This window comes from Musca vetustissima, unplaced genomic scaffold (genome assembly GCF_032173495.1).
Source record: "Musca vetustissima isolate MV318-11 ecotype Yass unplaced genomic scaffold, APGP_CSIRO_Mvet_v1 utg16644, whole genome shotgun sequence".
In the NCBI taxonomy this organism is placed as follows: Eukaryota; Metazoa; Arthropoda; class Insecta; order Diptera; family Muscidae; genus Musca; species Musca vetustissima.
In genome coordinates, this window is record NW_026883164.1 from 381,922 (window position 1) to 406,721 (window position 24,800).

General features: G+C 38.7%; 1 protein-coding gene across 1 annotated transcript; it reads right to left on the reverse strand.

Annotated features, from left to right (window-relative positions):
* Positions 1 to 21,261: 21,261 nt before the first annotated feature.
* LOC133329946 (uncharacterized) lies at positions 21,262 to 23,909 on the reverse strand. Its single transcript, XM_061538403.1, has 2 exons — positions 23,621 to 23,909; positions 21,262 to 23,543 (listed from the first exon to the last, which is right to left on the reverse strand). The coding sequence occupies exons 1-2, from the start codon at positions 23,907 to 23,909 to the stop codon at positions 21,262 to 21,264; spliced, it is 2,571 nt and encodes an 856-aa protein (XP_061394387.1).
* Between the last annotated feature and the right edge of the window lie 891 nt (positions 23,910 to 24,800).

Here is a 24,800-nt window from a genome sequence, read left to right on the forward strand (position 1 = left end):
CACGGCAGCTTTGTTTGGAGGCAAATACAAAATCTATTGTTGTTGTTGGATTTTAATAATTCTTCTTCTTGTTTTTGTTGTGGTTGTTTTGGCACACACACACGGTTCTTTCCCAAATGCCCAGCTGTGCGGTGCTGGGCAGTTTTTGTTTCTTGGAATATCTCGTTGGTATTTTCTGTTCGTTTGCTTAAATGTTTGTTGCTGGAATAGTTTGTGGAGGACTTGAAAATAAATAAAATTTCTCCAGATATGGTTTCAACAGAATGCTGGGCTCGTTATGTAGAAAGGAACATTAAAGTTTCTCTTGTTGTTGTTACGAAAATTCTGTGGCTTTTTGCTATCCAATGCCTTTTTCCTTGTCGTCTCCTCCGTCTCCAACCACCCAGTGGTGCTGGTTGTTGTATTTTTTTTACGGATTGATTTCGAATTTGGCAATTGCTGTGTTGTCGTCGTCTGCTGTTGCGACAAAAAAAAATTTTGTTTTTGGATTTGCCGAGGCGGAGGATTGGTTGCCGTGCGGCTGGCTGGTTAGCTGAATGACTGGCTGGTCGCTGGTGTTCAGGGCAATTCACTCAATATTCAATATAAAAATTTCGTGTGTTTTTGTTGTTGTTACGTTACGACGACAATGTGGTGTGGTGCAGCACCCAAAGCAGTGTATAATTGTTGTTGTTGCTTTTTTTGTTTCAGTTTCTGTTTTGTGTTGTCGTCGTCGTTTTAGCTGAGTTGTATTTCGCAAGTTTTTCGTTTACTTCTCTCGGAATGTTTGCTTTACGTATGCAAGCGGGGAGCAGTGTGAACACTAATGTGAAAAAGAAAAGACAACTTTAGAAGAAGAAGCGTTTGGAAAAAATAAAATAAATGAAATACACACGACGAATGAACGAACGAACGATGAAATAGCAACGACAGCAAAATCTCACAACATGCGTATGTTCATTGTGCTGACAAACTGGTTGACTGGGTTCGGTCGGTCGGTTGGTTGGCTTTTTGGTTGCTTGCCTGTTTGGTTTGATTCGTCGCTTGTTAGGTCTGATGGAATGGCCTGCCTGGCTGGCTAGTTGGCTGACTTAGTTGGAAAGCAAAATAAGCGCTGGCTGTGGTGGTTGGTGCGCGTGTTTATTTGCACGCACTTTCACAACGACGATTAACTTGATTTTCTGCTGCTGCAAATGTTGTTGTTCTTTTTCTTCTCCCTTTGCCGTTATCAATCAATGGATTTGATTGTGTTTTCTCTCTTTTTAAGAAACCACAAAAATCACTGCAATACTGGCTGGTTGTCTTGCTGGCTGTGCTCATGTGAGAGTATGACAGCTCTGTTGTTTTGTTTGTTTATTTTTTTCTTTGTCGCCGTTGTTCTCACACATCAAGTAAATCAGCTGACATGCCAAACGGCGGCAGCAACCCAAATTCAATTCAAATGAACAAGAGACAACAAAGAGAGATTATGATGATCTCCATATGTGTTTGTTGTTTTGGTATGCACTCTCTTGCTCTTACTTGTATATATATGTATATATATGATATGATGACGATGATACTAGTCTTCGTTGTCAGTTGTTTGTATTTCTTGTTGTTGTTGTTTTTGTGTGTTTCAACTTCAGTTGCTGAACCTTTGCTGCAGTTTATTTATAGTATGATGATATTTCCCTGTTCTGCTGCTCTGGCTGAATATATATCTTCGTGGTTGCTGGCTGACTGGCTCGCTGACTTTTGTTCCCTTGGTCGTCGTCTTCGTGTTCGTATTGCTTGCTTACCTAAAATAAAACAAACAAAAAAATACGGAAAAAATCAATGATGTGTACCAAGAGAAGATTGTGTGTATGGTTGGTTGTCTCTCTGTGAGTTTTGTCTGTCCATGCATCTGTTTGTCTGGCGTTCTTCTGTTTATTTTCTCGAGTGCTCTCTCTCTCTCCCTCTCTCCCTCTCTCTTATGCGTATTTTTGTTAAACGAAAAATAGGGTGAGAAATCGCAGTACTTGATAACTTTTTCCCATCCATAACACATCTTGAGCTCAATTTTTTTTTCTTTGTTTCTTTTTTTGTAAAGATGTGAAAGTCGAAAGGATTCTTTCCCTAAATTTGATATTCAACAAAAACTGAAATTTTTAATTTTTGCCAGGTGCTTAATGTTTTGTATTGTCTTGTATTGTATGCATGCGCGTACACGTTACACATGTGTTGTTGATTAGAGGATGAGAGGAGGTCATTGAATATATACAAACCCCGAACGATATACAAATATTTTGTTTCTTAAAATATCATCTGTATGTATGTAGTAATATTAATTTCCGTATTGTATTTATATGTACCAAAAAATATATATTCATAAGAAGAAGATTCTTCATCCTTTTTCTAAGGGATAATACAAGTGGGTATGTGGGTATGTGTGCATCTGTTGCACTGATTTGTTCCTGGAAAAGTGTTTTTTTTAATTAATCTTCAGCAGCAATGTAAAAAAGGTCCGAGGAAAGGTTTTTTCTCTGTATGTCTTTTGTGTTTTAACAGGTAAAAGAGAAGATAATGCCAACATATAATAAGCGAAAATAATCAAACTATAATACCCTAATAACGATAATAGAACTATAATAACCTAAATATATGAAATGACAGACAATTTAAGATCAGCTTAGCACGAAACATGATTTGACAGGTATGCCCTGGAAACGTTAGAATAAATATATATATTTTATAAAATTCTAGTAATAAATATAATTATAATATTCTGGGACACTTTTATGGAATATATACGAAGGGTATTGTAGGTCGATATTTGCCTTCTCTCGAATGTTACAATTAATCAATAATAGTATCTACTAATTGTACAAGTTTTGCAACCTTTTACTTGAAAACCGTTCCTGAACCCAAAAAAACTAGTGAAACATTGAACCAAATTGAAGATAACACAAAACAAAATGGCGTTCACTCTGTAAACGTTTTAATCGAAAAAATTTGTCCGAGTAAAAATGGTAAGCAGAAATATCTAAATTTGTCAATTCCATTTAATATATATTTCAAATAAATCCACATAGAGGAGGTTAACCCTGTAAAAAGTTAAAATTTAAATGCCGTTTAACATTGTAATGGATTTGTTAAATCCAGTGGATTTATATTGTCAATTTCATTGCATACAATTTAATTAGAATTATAACTACATGCCGAAAACTACAAAAAAGATAAGAAGAATAATATGAAAACAAATTGATAAAATCTGAAGTATTATAATATATCAAATAAAAAATAAAAATATATTTTTGAAAAAATAAATTATAAATTTAAAATTTCTTATACGGGAATCCCACACACAACCCAACACATGACAAGAATTTCTCCAGTGTTATCATCACTGGAAAAAACTAGTTTCGAAATGTTTTTCCCATAATCGAAAATGATTTGCAATACACATATGAATGGAGTGAATGATGACTAATAAGTAGTATGCGGCGGACAAATTACGACCAACGGACATTATGACGATAAACTTTTCTGTAGTAAAAAAAAAAAAAAAAATTCTCTATAACCAACATTCCTTAAAAGTTGTATAAAAATACATAATTTCAATATAGCCAAGAATGTGATATAGAAACTATTTTCAAAAGTTGTGTAAGGAAATTTTCTGCTGCTGCTTGCCATGCAACCCATCAGATTATTGCAAACCATGATGATATACACAAACAACAAACCTCTATATGAATTTTTATCAATGTCTGTTTGTCGCCTTTTTGTAATTGAATATATAGAAAGGGATATATGTATGCATGTGTATGTATATAGTTAAGCTAAAGAAAAATCATTACTGCACCTGACCCTTAAGCTGCAATGGAGAATATTGCATCAAACGACGAGATGTTTTAATAAAAATACACTGATGATGTGCTGTTGTAATTTTTGCAACCCTCTAATGACAACCTCTCTCTCCCCTCTTTAATGAATTAAATAAAAACATATGTTAACTTTTCTATAGATATTATTTCTATATAAGTTCTTCCATGTGTGTGTGTATGTGTAGCTTTTAATATCATTCCAGGCTTGACCAATCCACTGTGTGTGGCTGCCGTATGTATATGCTGCCCCGCAGCATTCTATATATGTATGTGTGTATATACCACACATAATCATAATAATAAAAATTTAAGAAATTCCGAGGAGTATGCATTTTTCTATGTAAAAATTCGGGTATGTATAATTGTTTGTTTTTCCCCCACCACCTAATTTTTCTATATTTTAAAAAGCATCCTTGTTATTGTCCAACCATATATTACATAGAATATTGCGTAATAAACGTGTGTGTGTGTAAAATTAATATTAGATTAAATGATTTTTTTTTATTAAATTCATGTAGAAATTTTCACATTTTCTACCTCAGCTACATGACTTTTTTGAGGTGACAATATAACAAGGAAAAATTAATTTACATTATAGCGTTTTCACAATTTAGATCTACTGGATTTAATAAATCCCGTACAATGTAAACGTACTATTAAAGGGCATTGAAATTATAACTTTTTATGGGGTTATCCTCATCTATGATTTATATGACATATATTTAATGGAATTGACAATTTAAATCTACTGGATTTAATAAATCCCGTACAATGTAAACATAGTATTAAACAGCATTTAAATTATAACTTTTTACAGGGTTAACCTCCTCTATGCGGATTTATTAGACACATATTTAATGGAAGTGACAATTTAGATGTACTGGATTTATTGAATCCATACGTACTATTTTTATTGTATATAAAAATAAAATAAAGCCTTTATGTACGGCGTAAGTCAATGGGAAAAGCAACATAACATCTAATACAATTATCGATCTATAAAACCCTAATAGGCTAGTGAAATGAAACTAGAAGAAAAATGAATTCTAATAAATATGATACGATTGGAGGAAAATTGTATTTCATTGTACTGGATATATTTCAAATAAATCCTTATAAAGTAGTTTATCTTGGTACTTTATGTACGTCGTAAGTCAATGGGAAAAGCAACATAACACCTAGCACAATAATCGATCTATAAAACCCTAATACGCTAATGAAATGAAAAAAAAATGTAATGTATATGGTACGATTGGAGGAAAATTGTATTTCAAAACTTATAGTACGTTTACATTGTACTGGATATATGTCAAATAAATCCTTATAAAGAAGTTTGTCCCAATAAAAAGTTCTAATGTATAAGTACGTTTACATTTCGTTACCGGATTTCGTTAACCCAGTGGGTTTAAATTGTCAATTACATTGTGTACATGTCAAACAAATCCTAATAAAGTAGGTAAATGCCGTTTATATGCCATTTTACACAAAACGAATTGGCAGAAAATTGTCGGTACGAGCAATTTTTTTCCATTTCTATTCCCTTTGCAAACAAAGATTTGCCCAATCTAAATTGATACTAAAGCTAGTAAAAGGGGAACATTTCAAAATAATTTAAAAAGTTCGGGAACGCAAATCTAGTAAAAATGTCAAAATTAGATAGCATTACTTCACAATCAACATAACAGCCAATCAGAAGTTGGCATTTCTGTTTACCATTTTTTACTAAGACAAATTTTTCGAGTAAAAATGTTACAAAATAGAAAGCCATTTTGTTTTGTGTTCTCTTAAATTTGGTTCAATTTTTTCAGCTTCGTGGGTTCAGGAACGGTTTTCGAGTAAAAAGTTGCAAAACTTGTAAAGTTGGTAGATTTTTTGTTTGGTTCTGCTATGGAACTATTTTAGATTAATTGTAACATCCGAGAGAGGGCAAATATCGACCTACAATACCCCTTGTATATATTCTATAAAAGTACATTTACATCTTACCCAATGGGTTTAAATTGTCAATTCCATTGCCTATTTGTCAAATAAATCCTCATAAAGTAGGTTAACCCTACAAAAAATACTAATATAAATGCCGTTTTATATTTACGAAATCCACTCGATGTCAATTCCATTGCTAATACGTCAAATATAATCCACAGGATTTGTGAACAGGATTATTGCGTTGCTATGGAATTGACTCTCCAACAGAGTATTTAGTAGCCTAATCTATTAATTTATATATATAAATTTACTATGCGGGAATTAGTATCACTTTTGAAATTGCTTCATACAAGTCAATTTCGTTTCAAAAATATTTGTTTTTTTACATTTTGTGAATTTTCGTAAAAATAATAATAAAATAAGAAATATTGAAAATAAAACAACAAGAAATAATAATACAGCATAGAAAAATACCCTCATCGAAAATATTCTGGATTTGTATTTCAAATTACTGACACTACAAAACGAATTGAAAGAAAATTGCCTTGCCCCTCTCTTCAACATGTTAACTCTCCTAATCTCGCAAGTAAACTTGCATAATCTAAATATGGTACTAATCAAATTAATCATTATATAGCAGTTTATCTAGGAAATAGTTGTAAATAAAAACATTATTTTAATTTAAAAATGTCACGGCAATACCTTATGTTATTGCTTTATTTTATCTTTTATTCTCTCCTTCCATCCTTCATTAATACGATACTTCACTTTTTTTAATTATTTTAATTATAACCATCTGAGAGAGTAGAGAATTATTAACCTATAATACCCTAGTGTGTCACTTTATGACACAATAATGATGAAGTAATTTAAAACAATTTTAAAAAAATATGCAAAGCCATTTGCATAATAAAATATTGCAAACTAAAAGAAAATAGAAAACCTTCTCATTTTTGTTCTTCCTAATTTAATTAAATTACATATTTTGTAATTTAATGTAAGTAATCAAATAACCATAAACACACATGGTCCATAAACAAACTATAGTACCCTATACCGTTTGACATTTAGGAAATGAAGAAATAGATTTAAATTAGAAAACCAGAAGAAATTGCACTAAATTTTGCGTGTTATGTGAGGTTGCCCAGTATAAAAAAATATAAAAGTTTGTTGCATCTCCTCTTCGTCGTCCGCCGTTCCATTTTGTTATATACCATGGACATACACAGCATCCTTCCCTGCTACTTAAATATATAAATGGTTGATGATTGAAATATATAGTATATAAATACTACTACTACATCTCCATGTATATATAAAGCCTTATATACACCCCATATATATTTTTGTTTGGAATGCACATAATGATTTTGGGCAACAACAACAACATCAGCAGCAACTACAAAACGCTATATAAACATAGAAATTAAAATCGCCTGAGTGTGTGTGTGTGTGTTTATATGCCAACATCACTGTATCCGTGTATGAATGCGAGTGTGTGTGTGTTTGCCTTTTTGTTACACAAAAGGACATACAGCAGCAACAACAATAACGAAAATCAATTTTGTTGATTTTACACTAGTAGCAAAATCCAAAGAATAACAGCAGCAAAATACCAGGCAATGGATTTTTATTGTTGTTGCTGTTGTTCTTGTGCATTCACAAACTTTTGACCGTCGGATTTTTGTTGTTGTTGTTCTTATTTGGTTGTTTACCGTATTATTATACGTCAGACAGCAGCAAAAAATAATTTTTGTAGTCTTGTGTGTGCATGGACGAATGGATACATACACTTGCTGCAGTATGTATGTGTGTGTGTCTGTGCGAACAACTGACTGGCTGGCTGATTGCAGCAACGACCAAAGAGAAGAAGAGCAAGGCAAGCAGAGGCAGGCAGACGACCGACAAACACACAAAAGGAGGAGAACAGAAAAATGCAAGCAAGCAACGAAGTCATCGCCGTCACCATTGCCTTTTTCTTCTTTTTCATCGCAGCTGCCGTCGCCGTCGTCTTCGTCGTTGTTCTGTGTAATGTAATCAATACAAAAATTTCATTTCAGTTCCTAAAAATATAGATTTTCTGTTCAACTTCATTTCAAATTGAATCATTCAATCGTATGCGGGGCTGCGGCGGCTGTTTCATTCTATTCCGTATAAAAAAAAAAACATTTTGTGTGTGGCAATATACCGACGACGACGAACTTCTTTCTTTTTACGTTTCTGACGTTGCCGTCGTAAACGTTCGTTGAACACTAACACAATACACACACTCTCACTACACTCAGCGAAAAAAAATAAATGCCGTTTGGACATTTAGTGGGGTGATGATGATGATTATTATTTTATTTTTTTCACACATTTTACAAACATAGTATTTTTTTGGTTTTTCTAAAATGTACATACATACAGAGATATTCTATGAAACGAAGAAAAAAATTAAAAACAACCACTCGTCGTTGTCGATTAAAGCAACTTAAAAAAAAAAAACGATCACTAGAGTAGAGGAGCACATACACACAATGAGAAAAATTTCTCGATAATTTGTTTTTCATATTCCATAAAAAAACTATTTTTTTTTTCATTTCAATTTTTTTAGAATTTAGTTTTCCTTGATACTCTTTTTTCATTCCATTTTTTTAATATTTGTGTTATTTCAGGTATTTCATAATTTAAATATTTATTCATATTATACGTATTTCTTTTGTGAAATTTAATCTTGTCTTCAAAACGTTTCATATCATTTTTTTCCTGCTTTTTTTTTTGATTACGCCATTTTGAGTTGTTCGAGTCAGTTGGTTCGTTGTGTCGTAAAACGTGTTTTGTTTTTCTTGATTGCTTGGGATTATTACTTTTTCTTTCTTTGGAATTTATTATGACCGATCCTTTTTTGTGGTTACTGCAAAATTCCCGTCCGTTACGCGTTAATTAAATTTACACAATTTGTTTTTTTCTATAGAGCCGCGGCCGTTTTTCTTCTTCGTTTTCATATAACCAACGAACTGAAATATATATTTTTTAATAAAATATCCACGAAACGAACGACAGGGAATAGGGCGAGACCAGAGAACAAAGTCGCTGCTTGTGTTTTTTTGATGTTAATGACGGCTGGCTGGTCAAATGATTTGTTATTGTGTTATCGATAATAAGTGATTGTGTTATCGAACTCAGTGTTGTATTGTGTTAAATGTTAGGTGGAATGATAACACATGGCATTGGGTAGAAAAATGCATTTGTTTACATCATTAAATGGGGTTTAATATACAAATATGTTTAAAAATATACAATTTAAAAATGGAATACAATTAAATAAATTATATTATACAAATATTAAAAATTATATTTAAAAAATAATGTTAAATAATAAAATAGAAACACAAAAAAATATTATTTAACAACCGCACATTAAGCAAATTTTAAAAATAATAATTACATTATATTTAAAATACAAAAAATATTCATTGAAAATGAGCGCATTAAAACTATTTTTAAAAATCCAAAATTAGTTTAATAGAAAAAATTGGGAAAATTGTCCATAAAAATTAAAAAATCCAGGTCTTAAACTTGACTTCATCCCCTCGATTCGAAAATATTCAAACAATAATTCCTTACTATTCTCTCCAACTTTCTATCCCGTTATCAAAATGAAAACCCTGACTAGACATCCGATCAAAGTGGATTGGGTCGTCCCCAAAACAAGGCACTAGATGTCGTTTCTGATTATTTAGAAACTTTGGAGCAAAAATCCTGAAGTACCTTGGGACTATATTTATCTATTGAGGGTCTATCTTGATTCTATTTTTTTTTCTTTAAACAAATCCTGAGGTCCTTGGGTCAATTCTTTTCTATATAAAAATATATTTTTGAAGGTCCCTTGGGTCTATTTTTTACACAAGAATATGCCTTGGGTCTAGAAAAAAAGTTCCGGAGGCCCCTTGGGTCTATGTTTATTTCCTATAAAAACCTGAGAGTCCTTGGGTCGTCCCCAAACAAGGCACTAAATGTCGTTCCTGATTATTTAGAAACTTTGAAGCAAAAATCCGGAATTATTTTGGGTCCCTGATGTCCATTGGGTCAATTTTTTTCTATATACAAATATAGTTTTCTATGTTTATGTTTCTCACACGCACCACTCTACCCTAACACACAGTTTTCATGGATTTTTTGTATATATTGTTACGTTCTTGGACTTCACTTATTCCTGTGTAGACGTTGTTTTATTTCCCGATACAATTCGTACCAAATAAAACGCAGGTTCTTTCGGATTACGATTATTACAATGATTTTATTCACACAACTTTACTTTGCACTTTACTTTACACGACGGTTTCAATTCGCGATCTGATTCACAACTGACTCACTGCCTTTCCATTCCCTCTATTTATATGAGCCCTGCCTGTCGCTACAGAAGTTTCTAGACGATCTGGTAACACCTATATCACGAACAATCTACCAATGCAACAAACACATTGAGTAACAATAACAACAAACTTACTGAGTGAACAATAACAACAACAAACTTGAGTAAACAAACTTACAATAACAACAACACATATACAGGCGAGGGAATAACAAAGAAAGAGGAATAACAACAACACATATACAGGCGAGGGAATAACAAAGAAAGAGGAATGACGTTTAACAAGAATTGTAACAAAATAGAAAATGAAAGAGGAAATGGAAGGATGTAGAAAAATCTATACAGTGGTTGTTGTTGTGAAGTTATTCAAATAAACTGCGTAGTAGAAATTTACGTTACAATTCAAATTCTTAAATTAACGGAATTCATCTAAATTAACTTAAATCTAAAGTTTTATTCGTAACATTGCCCCCCGCTTAAGCCTGTTCGTCCCGAATAGGCACAGTTCCCGTTCCGTAGGGGGTCAGCCGCTCCAAATGTACAACTTTCATCTTCGACCTGGGACTGTCGCTCCTCTGGATGCGATAAACGACGTCATTTATTTTCGTGACTATCTTGTAGGGTCCTTCCCAGTGCGTTTGCAATTTGGGGCATAGTCCTTTCTTTCGTTGTGGGTTGAACAATAGTACCAGTTGCCCTTCTTGAAACCCATCGGTATTTGCCGCTCGATCGTACCTTGCCTTCATGCGGTTGCTAACCATTTTTATTCGATGTCGGACTGCATCGTGGACTTTACTAAAAGAGTTTTGGCTGTCTTCATCTTGGTTCACATCGTCGTTTGGGGTAGCGCCGAATATCAAATCGCCAGGTAGCTTTAATTCATTTCCGAACAGAACTTTGGCTGGGGTCCGGGATGTGGAATCATGAATGGCCGATCTATAAGCCAATAAAAACTTTGGAATATGCTCATCCCAGTCTCGTTGGCCACTGTCCACCACTTTCCGTAGATGTTCTTCAAGGGTGCGATTGAATCTTTCCACCATGCCATCTGATTGTGGATGTAGGGGCGTCGTTCTGGTTTTCTTAATTCCGTAGGAGTCACACATTTCCTTGAAGATCGCTGATTCAAAATTCCTACCTTGATCGGAATGAACCTCAGATGGAACACCATAGCGACAAATCCAATTTTTGCTGAACACATCCACAATTGTCCTGGCTTCTTGATTTGGGATAGCATAAACCTCCGGCCATTTACTGAAGTAATCCATGACCACTAAGACATACCGGTTCCCAGAGTCGCTTGTGGGGAACGGTCCAGCTACATCCATTGCGATTCTTTCAAAAGGGGCTCCTGAATTATACTGCTGCATGTAGCCTCGACTCTTCCGTGTTGGACCTTTAGCTTTTATGCACCTTTCACAATTGGCGATCCAGTCGGCAATGAATTTTTGACAGCCGACCCAGTAGAATCTCTGCTTTACCTTTTCAGCGGTCTTTGCTATGCCAAGATGTCCTCCACTTGGCCCATCGTGAAACTCCGACAAGACATCTCTTATTTTGGAGTCTGGGACGACGATCAAGTTCCGGTGAGATTTACCGTCCTCACTTTCCCATTTGCGATATAGGCAGCCATCTTTTATAAGTAGACTGTCCCACTGGGCCCAATAGGATTTTAAAAGAGGGCTTTCGGAGGTAATTTCTTTACGACTAGGTCGCTTGCCCGTTTCAATGGCCGAAATTACTTTGCCCAGAATGGGATCTCTTCGTTGTTCCGTCGACCAATCTTCACCCGACTCAAACTGCAATAGTCGGACATCAACGATATTCTCCTTATTCTCAGCCTTTGAGCAATGCCTGCATTCTACCTTGCATGGCCGACGAGACAGGGCATCAGCATTACCGTGTTTTCCGCCTTTTCTGTGCTCGATTCTGAAATCATAACTCTGGAGCCTCTCGATCCAACGGGCTAGTTGACCTTCCGGATTCTTAAACCGCAGCAACCATTGGAGAGCAGCGTGGTCGGTCCTCAGCAGGAAATGCTGACCATATAGGTATTTGTGGAAGTGTTTAACGCTCTCAAGGGCAGCAAGCAGCTCTCTCCTCGTCACACAGTAATTCCTCTCAGGCTTCGACAATGTCCGGCTGTAGTACCCGATGACTTTTTCCTGTCCGTCGATTTCCTGGGAAAGGACGCCACCGATGCCGCACGCACTTGCGTCTGTGTCCAGAGCAAACTTTCCGCCAGGTATAGGGTATGCCAAAATGGGGGCTCTACATAGCATGTCTTTGAGTTTACTGAACGCCTCTTCTTGGTCGTTGCCCCACTGGAACCTCTGGCCTTTTTGCGTTAAGCGGTGTAGACAGGCGGCGATGTTGGCAAAATTTGGGACAAATCGACGGTAGTAGGTGCAGAGACCCAGAAAGCTTCGCAGCTCATGGAGATTTCGGGGCTGCGGCCAATCTCTGACGGCTTGAATTTTCTCCTTATCCGTCGATATGCCCTCCGGCGTCACGTGATGCCCCAGGAACTTCACCTCTCGTTGGAAGAGACTGCACTTCTTTGGGTTCAGCTTGAGGCCTGAAGACGAAAGCTGCTGAAGAACATCCTTTAAATTCTTGATGTGTTCGTCGAAGTTGCGTCCCATGACTATGATGTCATCCAGATATATGAGGCATGACTTCCACTGCAGCCCTTTTAACACACGCTCCATCAGCCTTTCAAATGTAGCCGGGGCGTTGCAGAGTCCGAATGGCATGACATTGAACTGCCAGAGACCCCCATTAACGCCAAACGCTGTTTTCTCCTTATCTTTCTCGGCGATCTCTACTTGCCAGTACCCACTCTGCAGGTCGAGGGTGGAGAACCATGACGTCCCGGCTAATGTGTCCAATGTGTCGTCGATTCTTGGGAGCGGATAGCTGTCTTTCTTGGTGACATCATTCAACTTTCGGTAGTCCACACAAAATCGGGTGCTTCCGTCTTTCTTCTTGACCAAGACCACTGGGGAGCACCATGGGCTTGACGATGGTTCTATTACACCACTCTTTTCCATTTCACTTATCAGCTTCTGGACCTCGTCTCTTTTTGGCCAGGGGAACACTTCTTGGAGGCTGTTTAATGGGTCGCGCGTCTGCTGTATTGATTTCATGCTTCACCACTGATGTTCCCAGTTGTTGTTAGATTGTGACTTTTCTGTTGTACTATTGCTATGGAGATTGTGGGGCCATCGTCGATGGGAGCCAGTTCATGCCCCGCTGGACTGGCTCTATTTAGTTTAACGGTGACTCTTTGGTGGACTGTTGAGCCATTCTTCTACCATCATTCGTTGGATGTGGTGACGATGACCTGGATCGTTTACGCTTAGATCTGCATTCGCGCGCAATATGACCTGTTTTATCGCAGTTGTAGCATCTAACCCTGGGCTTAGTCGTCGCTACTAACTTTGTTTCTTGTATTACCCGCCTCATAGCGTCTTCGATCGAGTTAACGAGAGATTTGGGATCGCAACCTTCGGTCTCCAGTTGGCGAATCTTGTGGGTCTGGGGCTTAACAATTATTCTTGCCGTCTCTTGGGCAAGGGCAAACGACACGGTTTCGGCAAATGACGTTTTTGGTGACGCATATGTTGCACATTTAATCTCAGGGTCACGTATGCCATTCACAAAGGTTTCGATTTTCATACGGTCCACCAATGGGTGATTCTCTCCTGGATACGCCATTAGCACCAAACGTTCCACCTCAGCTGCAAAGTCTTGTAACGTCTCGTTTGCCCTCTGTACTCTTCCCCTTAATTCCATAAGGTAGATGTTTTGTTTATGTTCGCCACCGTACTTACGTTCCAGTGCAGCAATAACATCCTCATAGTTGTTTCTAGAAGCGACAGGAATACTCTGTATAACATCAGCAGCACTGCCCTTCAATGCCAGAAGTAGTGCAACCGCTTTGTCGCTGTCGTTCCACGAATTCCTAGAAGCCACTGTCTCGAACTGTAACTTGAAAACATTGAATGACGTAGAGCCGTCGAATACAGGAGGTTTGATTTTTAGTGTGTTATCAGGAACTCGCACCGGACCACCTTTAATTTCCAGTTCCGACATTTTCTTCTCCAGATTCGTAAACCTATGGTCGTGGGCCAGAAATTTCTCATCCACAGACAGAATCTTCTCGTCAACCGACTGCACTTTCTTATCCAACTCTTTAATTTGGACCTCCACGGTTTCCACTCTCCTTCCAATAACTTCTGTAATGTTCTCGAGTTTCTCGTTCATTATTCTCGAATTTTCATCTAACTTCCTGGAATTCTGTTCGAACATTCGTCTCGTGTTTTCTTCTAATTTTCTGGAATTCTCTTCGAACATTCGTCTCGTGTTTCTGGAATTCTCTTCGAACATTTTAGCCAGCATTTCTCTGAAATCGTCACCCCTGGCAGCTACTGACGAGACTTCCCCACCGTTGGATTCGTCCCTTTCCGATAAATCCACTTCATCCTTACTGTCAAACTCATATGTATCGATGTTCATACCACGGCGCTCGAACTCATCCAACAGACGTTTTTGTAGTTCAGCCTTGTTGCCAGTAGAGGACAATTCCAATTTATTGAGCTCCTTCTTCAAGTCTTCCACTCGTAGATCCTTAAACTTCATCGTAGTATTATCGTAATCCCACTTCTGACACCAATTGTTACGTTCTTGGACTTCACTTATTCCTGTGTAGACGTTGTTTTATTTCCCGATACAATTCGTACCAAATAAAACGCAGGTTCTTTCGGATTACGATTATTACAATGATTTTATTCACACAACTTTACTTTGCACTTTACTTTACACGACGGTTTCAATTCGCGATCTGATTCACAACTGACTCACTGCCTTTCCATTCCCTCTATTTATATGAGCCCTGCCTGTCGCTACAGAAGTTTCTAGACGATCTGGTAACACCTATATCACGAACAATCTACCAATGCAACAAACACATTGAGTAACAATAACAACAAACTTACTGAGTGAACAATAACAACAACAAACTTGAGTAAACAAACTTACAATAACAACAACACATATACAGGCGAGGGAATAACAAAGAAAGAGGAATAACAACAACACATATACAGGCGAGGGAATAACAAAGAAAGAGGAATGACGTTTAACAAGAATTGTAACAAAATAGAAAATGAAAGAGGAAATGGAAGGATGTAGAAAAATCTATACAGTGGTTGTTGTTGTGAAGTTATTCAAATAAACTGCGTAGTAGAAATTTACGTTACAATTCAAATTCTTAAATTAACGGAATTCATCTAAATTAACTTAAATCTAAAGTTTTATTCGTAACATTGCCCCCCGCTTAAGCCTGTTCGTCCCGAATAGGCACAGTTCCCGTTCCGTAGGGGGTCAGCCGCTCCAAATGTACAACTTTCATCTTCGACCTGGGACTGTCGCTCCTCTGGATGCGATAAACGACGTCATTTATTTTCGTGACTATCTTGTAGGGTCCTTCCCAGTGCGTTTGCAATTTGGGGCATAGTCCTTTCTTTCGTTGTGGGTTGAACAATAGTACCAGTTGCCCTTCTTGAAACCCATCGGTATTTGCCGCTCGATCGTACCTTGCCTTCATGCGGTTGCTAACCATTTTTATTCGATGTCGGACTGCATCGTGGACTTTACTAAAAGAGTTTTGGCTGTCTTCATCTTGGTTCACATCGTCGTTTGGGGTAGCGCCGAATATCAAATCGCCAGGTAGCTTTAATTCATTTCCGAACAGAACTTTGGCTGGGGTCCGGGATGTGGAATCATGAATGGCCGATCTATAAGCCAATAAAAACTTTGGAATATGCTCATCCCAGTCTCGTTGGCCACTGTCCACCACTTTCCGTAGATGTTCTTCAAGGGTGCGATTGAATCTTTCCACCATGCCATCTGATTGTGGATGTAGGGGCGTCGTTCTGGTTTTCTTAATTCCGTAGGAGTCACACATTTCCTTGAAGATCGCTGATTCAAAATTCCTACCTTGATCGGAATGAACCTCAGATGATACACCATAGCGACAAATCCAATTTTTGCTGAACACATCCACAATTGTCCTGGCTTCTTGATTTGGGATAGCATAAACCTCCGGCCATTTACTGAAGTAATCCATGACCACTAAGACATACCGGTTCCCAGAGTCGCTTGTGGGGAACGGTCCAGCTACATCCATTGCGATTCTTTCAAAAGGGGCTCCTGAATTATACTGCTGCATGTAGCCTCGACTCTTCCGTGTTGGACCTTTAGCTTTTATGCACCTTTCACAATTGGCGATCCAGTCGGCAATGAATTTTTGACAGCCGACCCAGTAGAATCTCTGCTTTACCTTTTCAGCGGTCTTTGCTATGCCAAGATGTCCTCCACTTGGCCCATCGTGAAACTCCGACAAGACATCTCTTATTTTGGAGTCTGGGACGACGATCAAGTTCCGGTGAGATTTACCGTCCTCACTTTCCCATTTGCGATATAGGCAGCCATCTTTTATAAGTAGACTGTCCCACTGGGCCCAATAGGATTTTAAAAGAGGGCTTTCGGAGGTAATTTCTTTACGACTAGGTCGCTTGCCCGTTTCAATGGCCGAAATTACTTTGCCCAGAATGGGATCTCTTCGTTGTTCCGTCGACCAATCTTCACCCGACTCAAACTGCAATAGTCGGACATCAACGATATTCTCCTTATTCTCAGCCTTTGAGCAATGCCTGCATTCTACCTTGCATGGCCGACGAGACAGGGCATCAGCATTACCGTGTTTTCCGCCTTTTCTGTGCTCGATTCTGAAATCATAACTCTGGAGCCTCTCGATCCAACGGGCTAGTTGACCTTCCGGATTCTTAAACCGCAGCAACCATTGGAGAGCAGCGTGGTCGGTCCTCAGCAGGAAATGCTGACCATATAGGTATTTGTGGAAGTGTTTAACGCTCTCAAGGGCAGCAAGCAGCTCTCTCCTCGTCACACAGTAATTCCTCTCAGGCTTCGACAATGTCCGGCTGTAGTACCCGATGACTTTTTCCTGTCCGTCGATTTCCTGGGAAAGGACGCCACCGATGCCGCACGCACTTGCGTCTGTGTCCAGAGCAAACTTTCCGCCAGGTATAGGGTATGCCAAAATGGGGGCTCTACATAGCATGTCTTTGAGTTTACTGAACGCCTCTTCTTGGTCGTTGCCCCACTGGAACCTCTGGCCTTTTTGCGTTAAGCGGTGTAGACAGGCGGCGATGTTGGCAAAATTTGGGACAAATCGACGGTAGTAGGTGCAGAGACCCAGAAAGCTTCGCAGCTCATGGAGATTTCGGGGCTGCGGCCAATCTCTGACGGCTTGAATTTTCTCCTTATCCGTCGATATGCCCTCCGGCGTCACGTGATGCCCCAGGAACTTCACCTCTCGTTGGAAGAGACTGCACTTCTTTGGGTTCAGCTTGAGGCCTGAAGACGAAAGCTGCTGAAGAACATCCTTTAAATTCTTGATGTGTTCGTCGAAGTTGCGTCCCATGACTATGATGTCATCCAGATATATGAGGCATGACTTCCACTGCAGCCCTTTTAACACACGCTCCATCAGCCTTTCAAATGTAGCCGGGGCGTTGCAGAGTCCGAATGGCATGACATTGAACTGCCAGAGACCCCCATTAACGCCAAACGCTGTTTTCTCCTTATCTTTCTCGGCGATCTCTACTTGCCAGTACCCACTCTGCAGGTCGAGGGTGGAGAACCATGACGTCCCGGCTAATGTGTCCAATGTGTCGTCGATTCTTGGGAGCGGATAGCTGTCTTTCTTGGTGACATCATTCAACTTTCGGTAGTCCACACAAAATCGGGTGCTTCCGTCTTTCTTCTTGACCAAGACCACTGGGGAGCACCATGGGCTTGACGATGGTTCTATTACACCACTCTTTTCCATTTCACTTATCAGCTTCTGGACCTCGTCTCTTTTTGGCCAGGGGAACACTTCTTGGAGGCTGTTTAATGGGTCGCGCGTCTGCTGTATTGATTTCATGCTTCACCACTGATGTTCCCAGTTGTTGTTAGATTGTGACTTTTCTGTTGTACTATTGCTATGGAGATTGTGGGGCCATCGTCGATGGGAGCCAGTTCATGCCCCGCTGGACTGGCTCTATTTAGTTTAACGGTGACTCTTTGGTGGACTGTTGAGCCATTCTTCTACCATCATTCGTTGGATGTGGTGACGATGACCTGGATCGTTTACGCTTAGATCTGCATTCGCGCGCAATATGACCTGTTTTATCGCAGTTGTAGCATCTAACCCTGGGCTTAGTCGTCGCTACTAACTTTGTTTCTTGTATTACCCGCCTCATAGCGTCTTCGATCGAGTTAACGAGAGATTTGGGATCGCAACCTTCGGTCTCCAGTTGGCGAATCTTGTGGGTCTGGGGCTTAACAATTATTCTTGCCGTCTCTTGGGCAAGGGCAAACGACACGGTTTCGGCAAATGACGTTTTTTGGTGACGCATATGTTGCACATTTAATCTCAGGGTCACGTATGCCATTCACAAAGGTTTCGATTTTCATACGGTCCACCAATGGGTGATTCTCTCCTGGATACGCCATTAGCACCAAACGTTCCACCTCAGCTGCAAAGTCTTGTAACGTCTCGTTTGCCCTCTGTACTCTTCCCCTTAATTCCATAAGGTAGATGTTTTGTTTATGTTCGCCACCGTACTTACGTTCCAGTGCAGCAATAACATCCTCATAGTTGTTTCTAGAAGCGACAGGAATACTCTGTATAACATCAGCAGCACTGCCCTTCAATGCCAGAAGTAGTGCAACCGCTTTGTCGCTGTCGTTCCACGAATTCCTAGAAGCCACTGTCTCGAACTGTAACTTGAAAACATTGAATGACGTAGAGCCGTCGAATACAGGAGGTTTGATTTTTAGTGTGTTATCAGGAACTCGCACCGGACCACCTTTAATTTCCAGTTCCGACATTTTCTTCTCCAGATTCGTAAACCTATGGTCGTGGGCCAGAAATTTCTCATCCACAGACAGAATCTTCTCGTCAACCGACTGCACTTTCTTATCCAACTCTTTAATTTGGACCTCCACGGTTTCCACTCTCCTTCCAATAACTTCTGTAATGTTCTCGAGTTTCTCGTTCATTATTCTCGAATTCTCGAATTGTTCGAACATTCGTCTCGTGTTTTCTTCTAATTTTCTGGAATTCTCTTCGAACATTCGTCTCGTGTTTCTGGAATTCTCTTCGAACATTTTAGCCAGCATTTCTCTGAAATCGTCACCCCTGGCAGCTACTGACGAGACTTCCCCACCGTTGGATTCGTCCCTTTCCGATAAATCCACTTCATCCTTACTGTCAAACTCATATGTATCGATGTTCATACCACGGCGCTCGAACTCATCCAACAGACGTTTTTGTAGTTCAGCCTTGTTGCCAGTAGAGGACAATTCCAATTTATTGAGCTCCTTCTTCAAGTCTTCCACTCGTAGATCCTTAAACTTCATCGTAGTATTATCGTAATCCCACTTCTGACACCAATTGTTACGTTCTTGGACTTCACTTATTCCTGTGTAGACGTTGTTTTATTTCCCGATACAATTCGTACCAAATAAAACGCAGGTTCTTTCGGATTACGATTATTACAATGATTTTATTCACACAACTTTACTTTGCACTTTACTTTACACGACGGTTTCAATTCGCGATCTGATTCACAACTGACTCACTGCCTTTCCATTCCCTCTATTTATATGAGCCCTGCCTGTCGCTACAGAAGTTTCTAGACGATCTGGTAACACCTATATCACGAACAATCTACCAATGCAACAAACACATTGAGTAACAATAACAACAAACTTACTGAGTGAACAATAACAACAACAAACTTGAGTAAACAAACTTACAATAACAACAACACATATACAGGCGAGGGAATAACAAAGAAAGAGGAATAACAACAACACATATACAGGCGAGGGAATAACAAAGAAAGAGGAATGACGTTTAACAAGAATTGTAACAAAATAGAAAATGAAAGAGGAAATGGAAGGATGTAGAAAAATCTATACAGTGGTTGTTGTTGTGAAGTTATTCAAATAAACTGCGTAGTAGAAATTTACGTTACAATTCAAATTCTTAAATTAACGGAATTCATCTAAATTAACTTAAATCTAAAGTTTTATTCGTAACAATATTGTTGAAGTTGATTCGATTCCGCCTCGGTGAGATTATCACAAAATTCCGCATCCAGATCGTGGGGTGGTACTTGGAATACCAATTGTTGTTTACGGCTTCACTTCACCGGTAACGGGTACATTTTTGGTCCCCAACTTTTCCAAATAATCGGCGACGACATCTATCTGTTGCCAAAGCTCCCTTGGGTCTATTTTTTACATAAAAATAATTGAATCGTACCTAGGGTCTAGAAAAAAGTTCATGGGCCTATGTTTTTTTTTAATCTGAGTGTCCTTGGGTATATTTTACTATAGAAAAATATTCCGGAGGTTCTTTTTTGTGTTGAGGCCCCTTGGGTCTATTTTTTCTACACAAAAATTTTTCTGGGGTCCCTTGTTTAACCTTAAAAAATATTTCTTAGGGCCCTTAAGGATTCAATCATTCTTTATAAAAAAATTCGGAGGCCTCTAAGGTACATTTTTTTCTGCAGAAATAATCGTGGAGAACCTTGTGCCTAGAAACAAATCCAGAAGTCCCTTTTTTCTATAAACAAATTCGTCCTTGGGTCTATGTTTTCTATAGAAAAATATCCCAGAAACACCTTGGTCCTTTTTTTAATAAAAATATGAGACTCCCACAGGAAAAAAATTAGGTCATTTTTTAATAGAACAGGGATTTTTTCTTTTTGTAAAAAAAAAATAATAAAACAAATACCTAGTGCTAATATATTTTAAATATATTTCGAAAAAATGGATTTAAAAAATGGAATTCATTTTGTGCATTTCTGACAGCATAAAGTTATATAGCTAATATATATGTGTATAAAAAGTGATATATATATATATAAAATATATATACTATGTATATATATGTAAAAAATGTATGTATATATTAAATATATATGTATATAAAAATACTTGTTGTTTTCTTTTAATACTATCATCATAAGTTCTACAATAAAAGGCATCATCACTCCCACCCACCCTTCATTACTCAATCATGCTACGCACACAGGCAGGACTACAAAATGGCATATTTTGTTTGACACAAAAGCGACCACCAATCAGAGATTTAGCACACCCCTTACCGGCACAAACAAAACATGAATCATGCCAATGGATGTTGGTCCACGAAACACCCTTATCGCTGGGGCCAATCGTTTTCCGGCAGTACTGACAAACGGTGGCAAAATATTCATCGTAGCATTTGAGACACAGGGGCATATTCGATTTCTCATCGGGTACATATTGTTGGCCAGCCAGCGGTGTATCACAATGATAACAACAAAAATGTTTAATGTGGAATGTGGCACCCTCGGCGGCCGTGTATTCCTTGGTGAAAATTAACTCATCGCAAGCCTTGCAGCGGGGTATTTTTAATTTAACCGCTAAATCGCGGCCACAATACACCTGACCGCCATGGAAGAAGTACACCAAATCGGCGAGTAGCTCACGGCAGGTATGGCAGCGGAAACATTCTGGATGCCAGGCAATTTCTTTGCCGGCACGATCTGCCTTGACGGCTACCTCACCGAATTGTATAGTCTGGTCACAATCACGACAAAGTAATTGTTTAGCAGGCACAGGGGTTTTGTTGTCATGACTTTCCTGCAGCTTGAGATTTTGCATTAGGGGACTTACAGGATCCCTGAAACTAGATGCCGCCACAGTGGGATACATATTCATATCTTGAATACCCGGTATGGCCGTCAATCTGCCCGCCAATGCATTTACATCGTATTCCCCCACCTGACCTCCACCTCCACTGTGATTGGGTGTCGATGGCTTGGATTCAAAACCAGAATCTGTGCTACGTGAAGATGTCATGGCTTGCGGCAGATTCATACTAATGGGCGCATAGGCAATATCTAAACTACCCGGTAAGGCGGTAACATATTCACGCACCTCTTCATACAGAGGGCGATCCAAGCGTAACTGCTTGGATAGCTGATCCAATGGCTTTAGCTGATCGCAGTCGGCATAATTGATATTCATATCATTGAGATTTTTCAGCAATCTCTCATAGAATGGAGCATTCAGCACTGCACTTTGTAACATATCCTTATGGGTGATACCCATGGCTTGCAGCTTCTCCTTGGCCGGTACACTTAATTGGCACTCCTGTATATCAGCAGCAGCAGGTCTTGCCACAGTGCTACTCGACGAACCAATTTTTATTGGTATTGGTGGCCTATGGAAACCGACCTGGTGCTTGGCACTTTGTATGGCCTGCTTCAAAGGTTCGGAATGTAAAATATTGGCAAAGACCGGATCACGTTCATAATCCACATTTGCCGGCAGATTGCAGTCTTGTATAATACTTGAAATCGGTTGTCCAAATTGTACCTTGCGCATGGGTGTGTCTTGTGACAATTGGGCCCCAAATTTCAATTTCCCCGAAACCGTCTTCAAAGGCAGCGGAGAATTAAAGGCTAAATCATTTAAAAATTTCGAGGGTGTCTTGAGGGGGGAATTATATCCAACAGTGGGTGTATAAACCATGTTATCCAGTTCCCTCTTGACCACAGGATTTGCCAAATATTCCTTGCGTAAATCCATCAAAGGTCCCAGGCGAGGATCGCGAGAAATATCCAAGTTATTGGCTTTCAAATTGGCAAAAATTTTATCATAAACCGGACCATTGAGAACCAAACTTTCCACAGCCGATTCATTAAGGCCATTCAGTTTTTCCTTAACCACAGGCGGTAACCGAATTAAGGCCGGCTCACTGAGTGGCCCCTCCGACAATGGTTCCGAGAAGGCCACAAATATTTTCGGGTAAGAATATGAAACCGGTTCCAAAAGAGCTTTGGACAGCTTTTCATTTGACAATAAGTTGGCCAAAATGGGATCCGATACAGGTGGTTCTTTCAGCACCGACATAACTTCACAATATTTGGCCTCATTAAAGGCCCCCGGCAGATTTTGAATCTCAGCTGGTTTGTGCAGATTGGCCACAGTACCATATGCTAGATTACCCACACGCACCACACTACCCTGACCCACACAATTTTCACGGATTTTTTGGACATATTGTTGCAGTTGATTTGATTCCGCCTCGGTGAGATTATCACAAAATTCAGCATCCAGATCATGGGGTGGTACTTGGAATTCCAATTGTTGTTTACGTTTGGCGGCGGCTTCACTACCGGCAACGGGTACATTTTTGCTACCCAATTTTTCTAAATAATCGGCGACGACATCTGGGGCCACATTCGGGGGGACCCAATCGACTTTGACCGGTTGGCTGGCCAGGGTTTTAATTTTGATAACTGGAAAGAGGGGAAGAGAGGAATAATTTTTTTGGAAAATGGACAGGCATTGATGTCCTTATAAAATTTCAACTTACATGCCGGCTTCGAACGTATCTGACCGAGAATTTCAAATTGGGCCCATCCCGATGTATCATCATCCTGACACATATGCTGATCTTTGCGACATTTACAATTGCGACAAACTTTACGCCAAAAATGCAAATCCAACCCGGGACATTTGTCTTCGCATACACTACATGGAGCCCCGGCACCGGCTTCATGACCCAATTTGGAACATTTCAATTTTTCACGACGATCTTCTAATTTTGATAGCCATTCGGGAGCGGCTGGTGTTTCAACACACGAATTTTTATTATCCGTCATTATTGTCTGGACAAATTGTGTCGTCGTCGTTTGTGTGTGGGAAATGGAACATTAACTCCGCTGCTTTGCTTTGCCTTTTGTGCGGTGTTTTATTGGAGAAATAACAAAGCCATGGTAAGAGAGAAATTGACGGCGTGGAAATAAACTTCAAAGCTTATTTAAAGGGAATTGGAGTTTTAAAAGTGGTGGATAGTGCAAAAATTAATGATAAATTTCGGGAATCAAAATAAATCATGATAGCAAAGGTTTCACATGATCGAAAATTGTAATAAATTGCTATTAGGGATCTAGAAATCGTTACTCAAATGAATAGTTACTGGTTTATTTTGGGATATGTTTTATTTTTAATGTTTTTTATTATTTTACACCCTTGATTCTTCTACTAAGAATCGAAACGATGTTTTTGGGTACAAAAAGACACACAACAACAAAATATGTCTATTAAAAAGAGATTTTTCAAATTGTTGATGGTGAACGGTAAGCCACAATTGTGTGTGTGTCATTAATTCATAGTGAATTGCATGATATGATAAGAAGAATGTATTGCAGCCGTTATTTGGCGGGATGTTACACTCGATTTTTGTTTAATTTGTAAAAAAAAAGGTTTTAATAAAGAATAAAAGAAAGAAAATAAATAACAATTACAATATATAATAAATAGTAAAAATTAAAAGAAATATTCTATGCTTTAAATAAAATAAATAAAAACCTCCTATTTTTTCAGGCATGAGATTGAGGTTATGTTTAAATAAATAAAAAACGCTTGTAATTTTTTACTGGCCAGACATTGAGGTTAGGTTGGAATAAAAATATGTTTTAAAAAAATTAGAGCAGAGGCCGATATAAGGACTGTTTTGAGTTTTGGTTAAAACGTTCATAGGTAAAAATTTC

Excerpts from the sequence above, each read along its gene's own strand:
- LOC133329946 (XM_061538403.1), bottom strand. The coding sequence starts at position 23,909 with ATGACGGATAATAAAAATTCGTGTGTTGAAACACCAGCCGCTCCCGAA. Across the intron at positions 23,544-23,620 it reads GATACGTTCGAAGCCGGCAT|TTATCAAAATTAAAACCCTG; the intron begins GTAAGTTGAAAT and ends CCCTCTTTCCAG.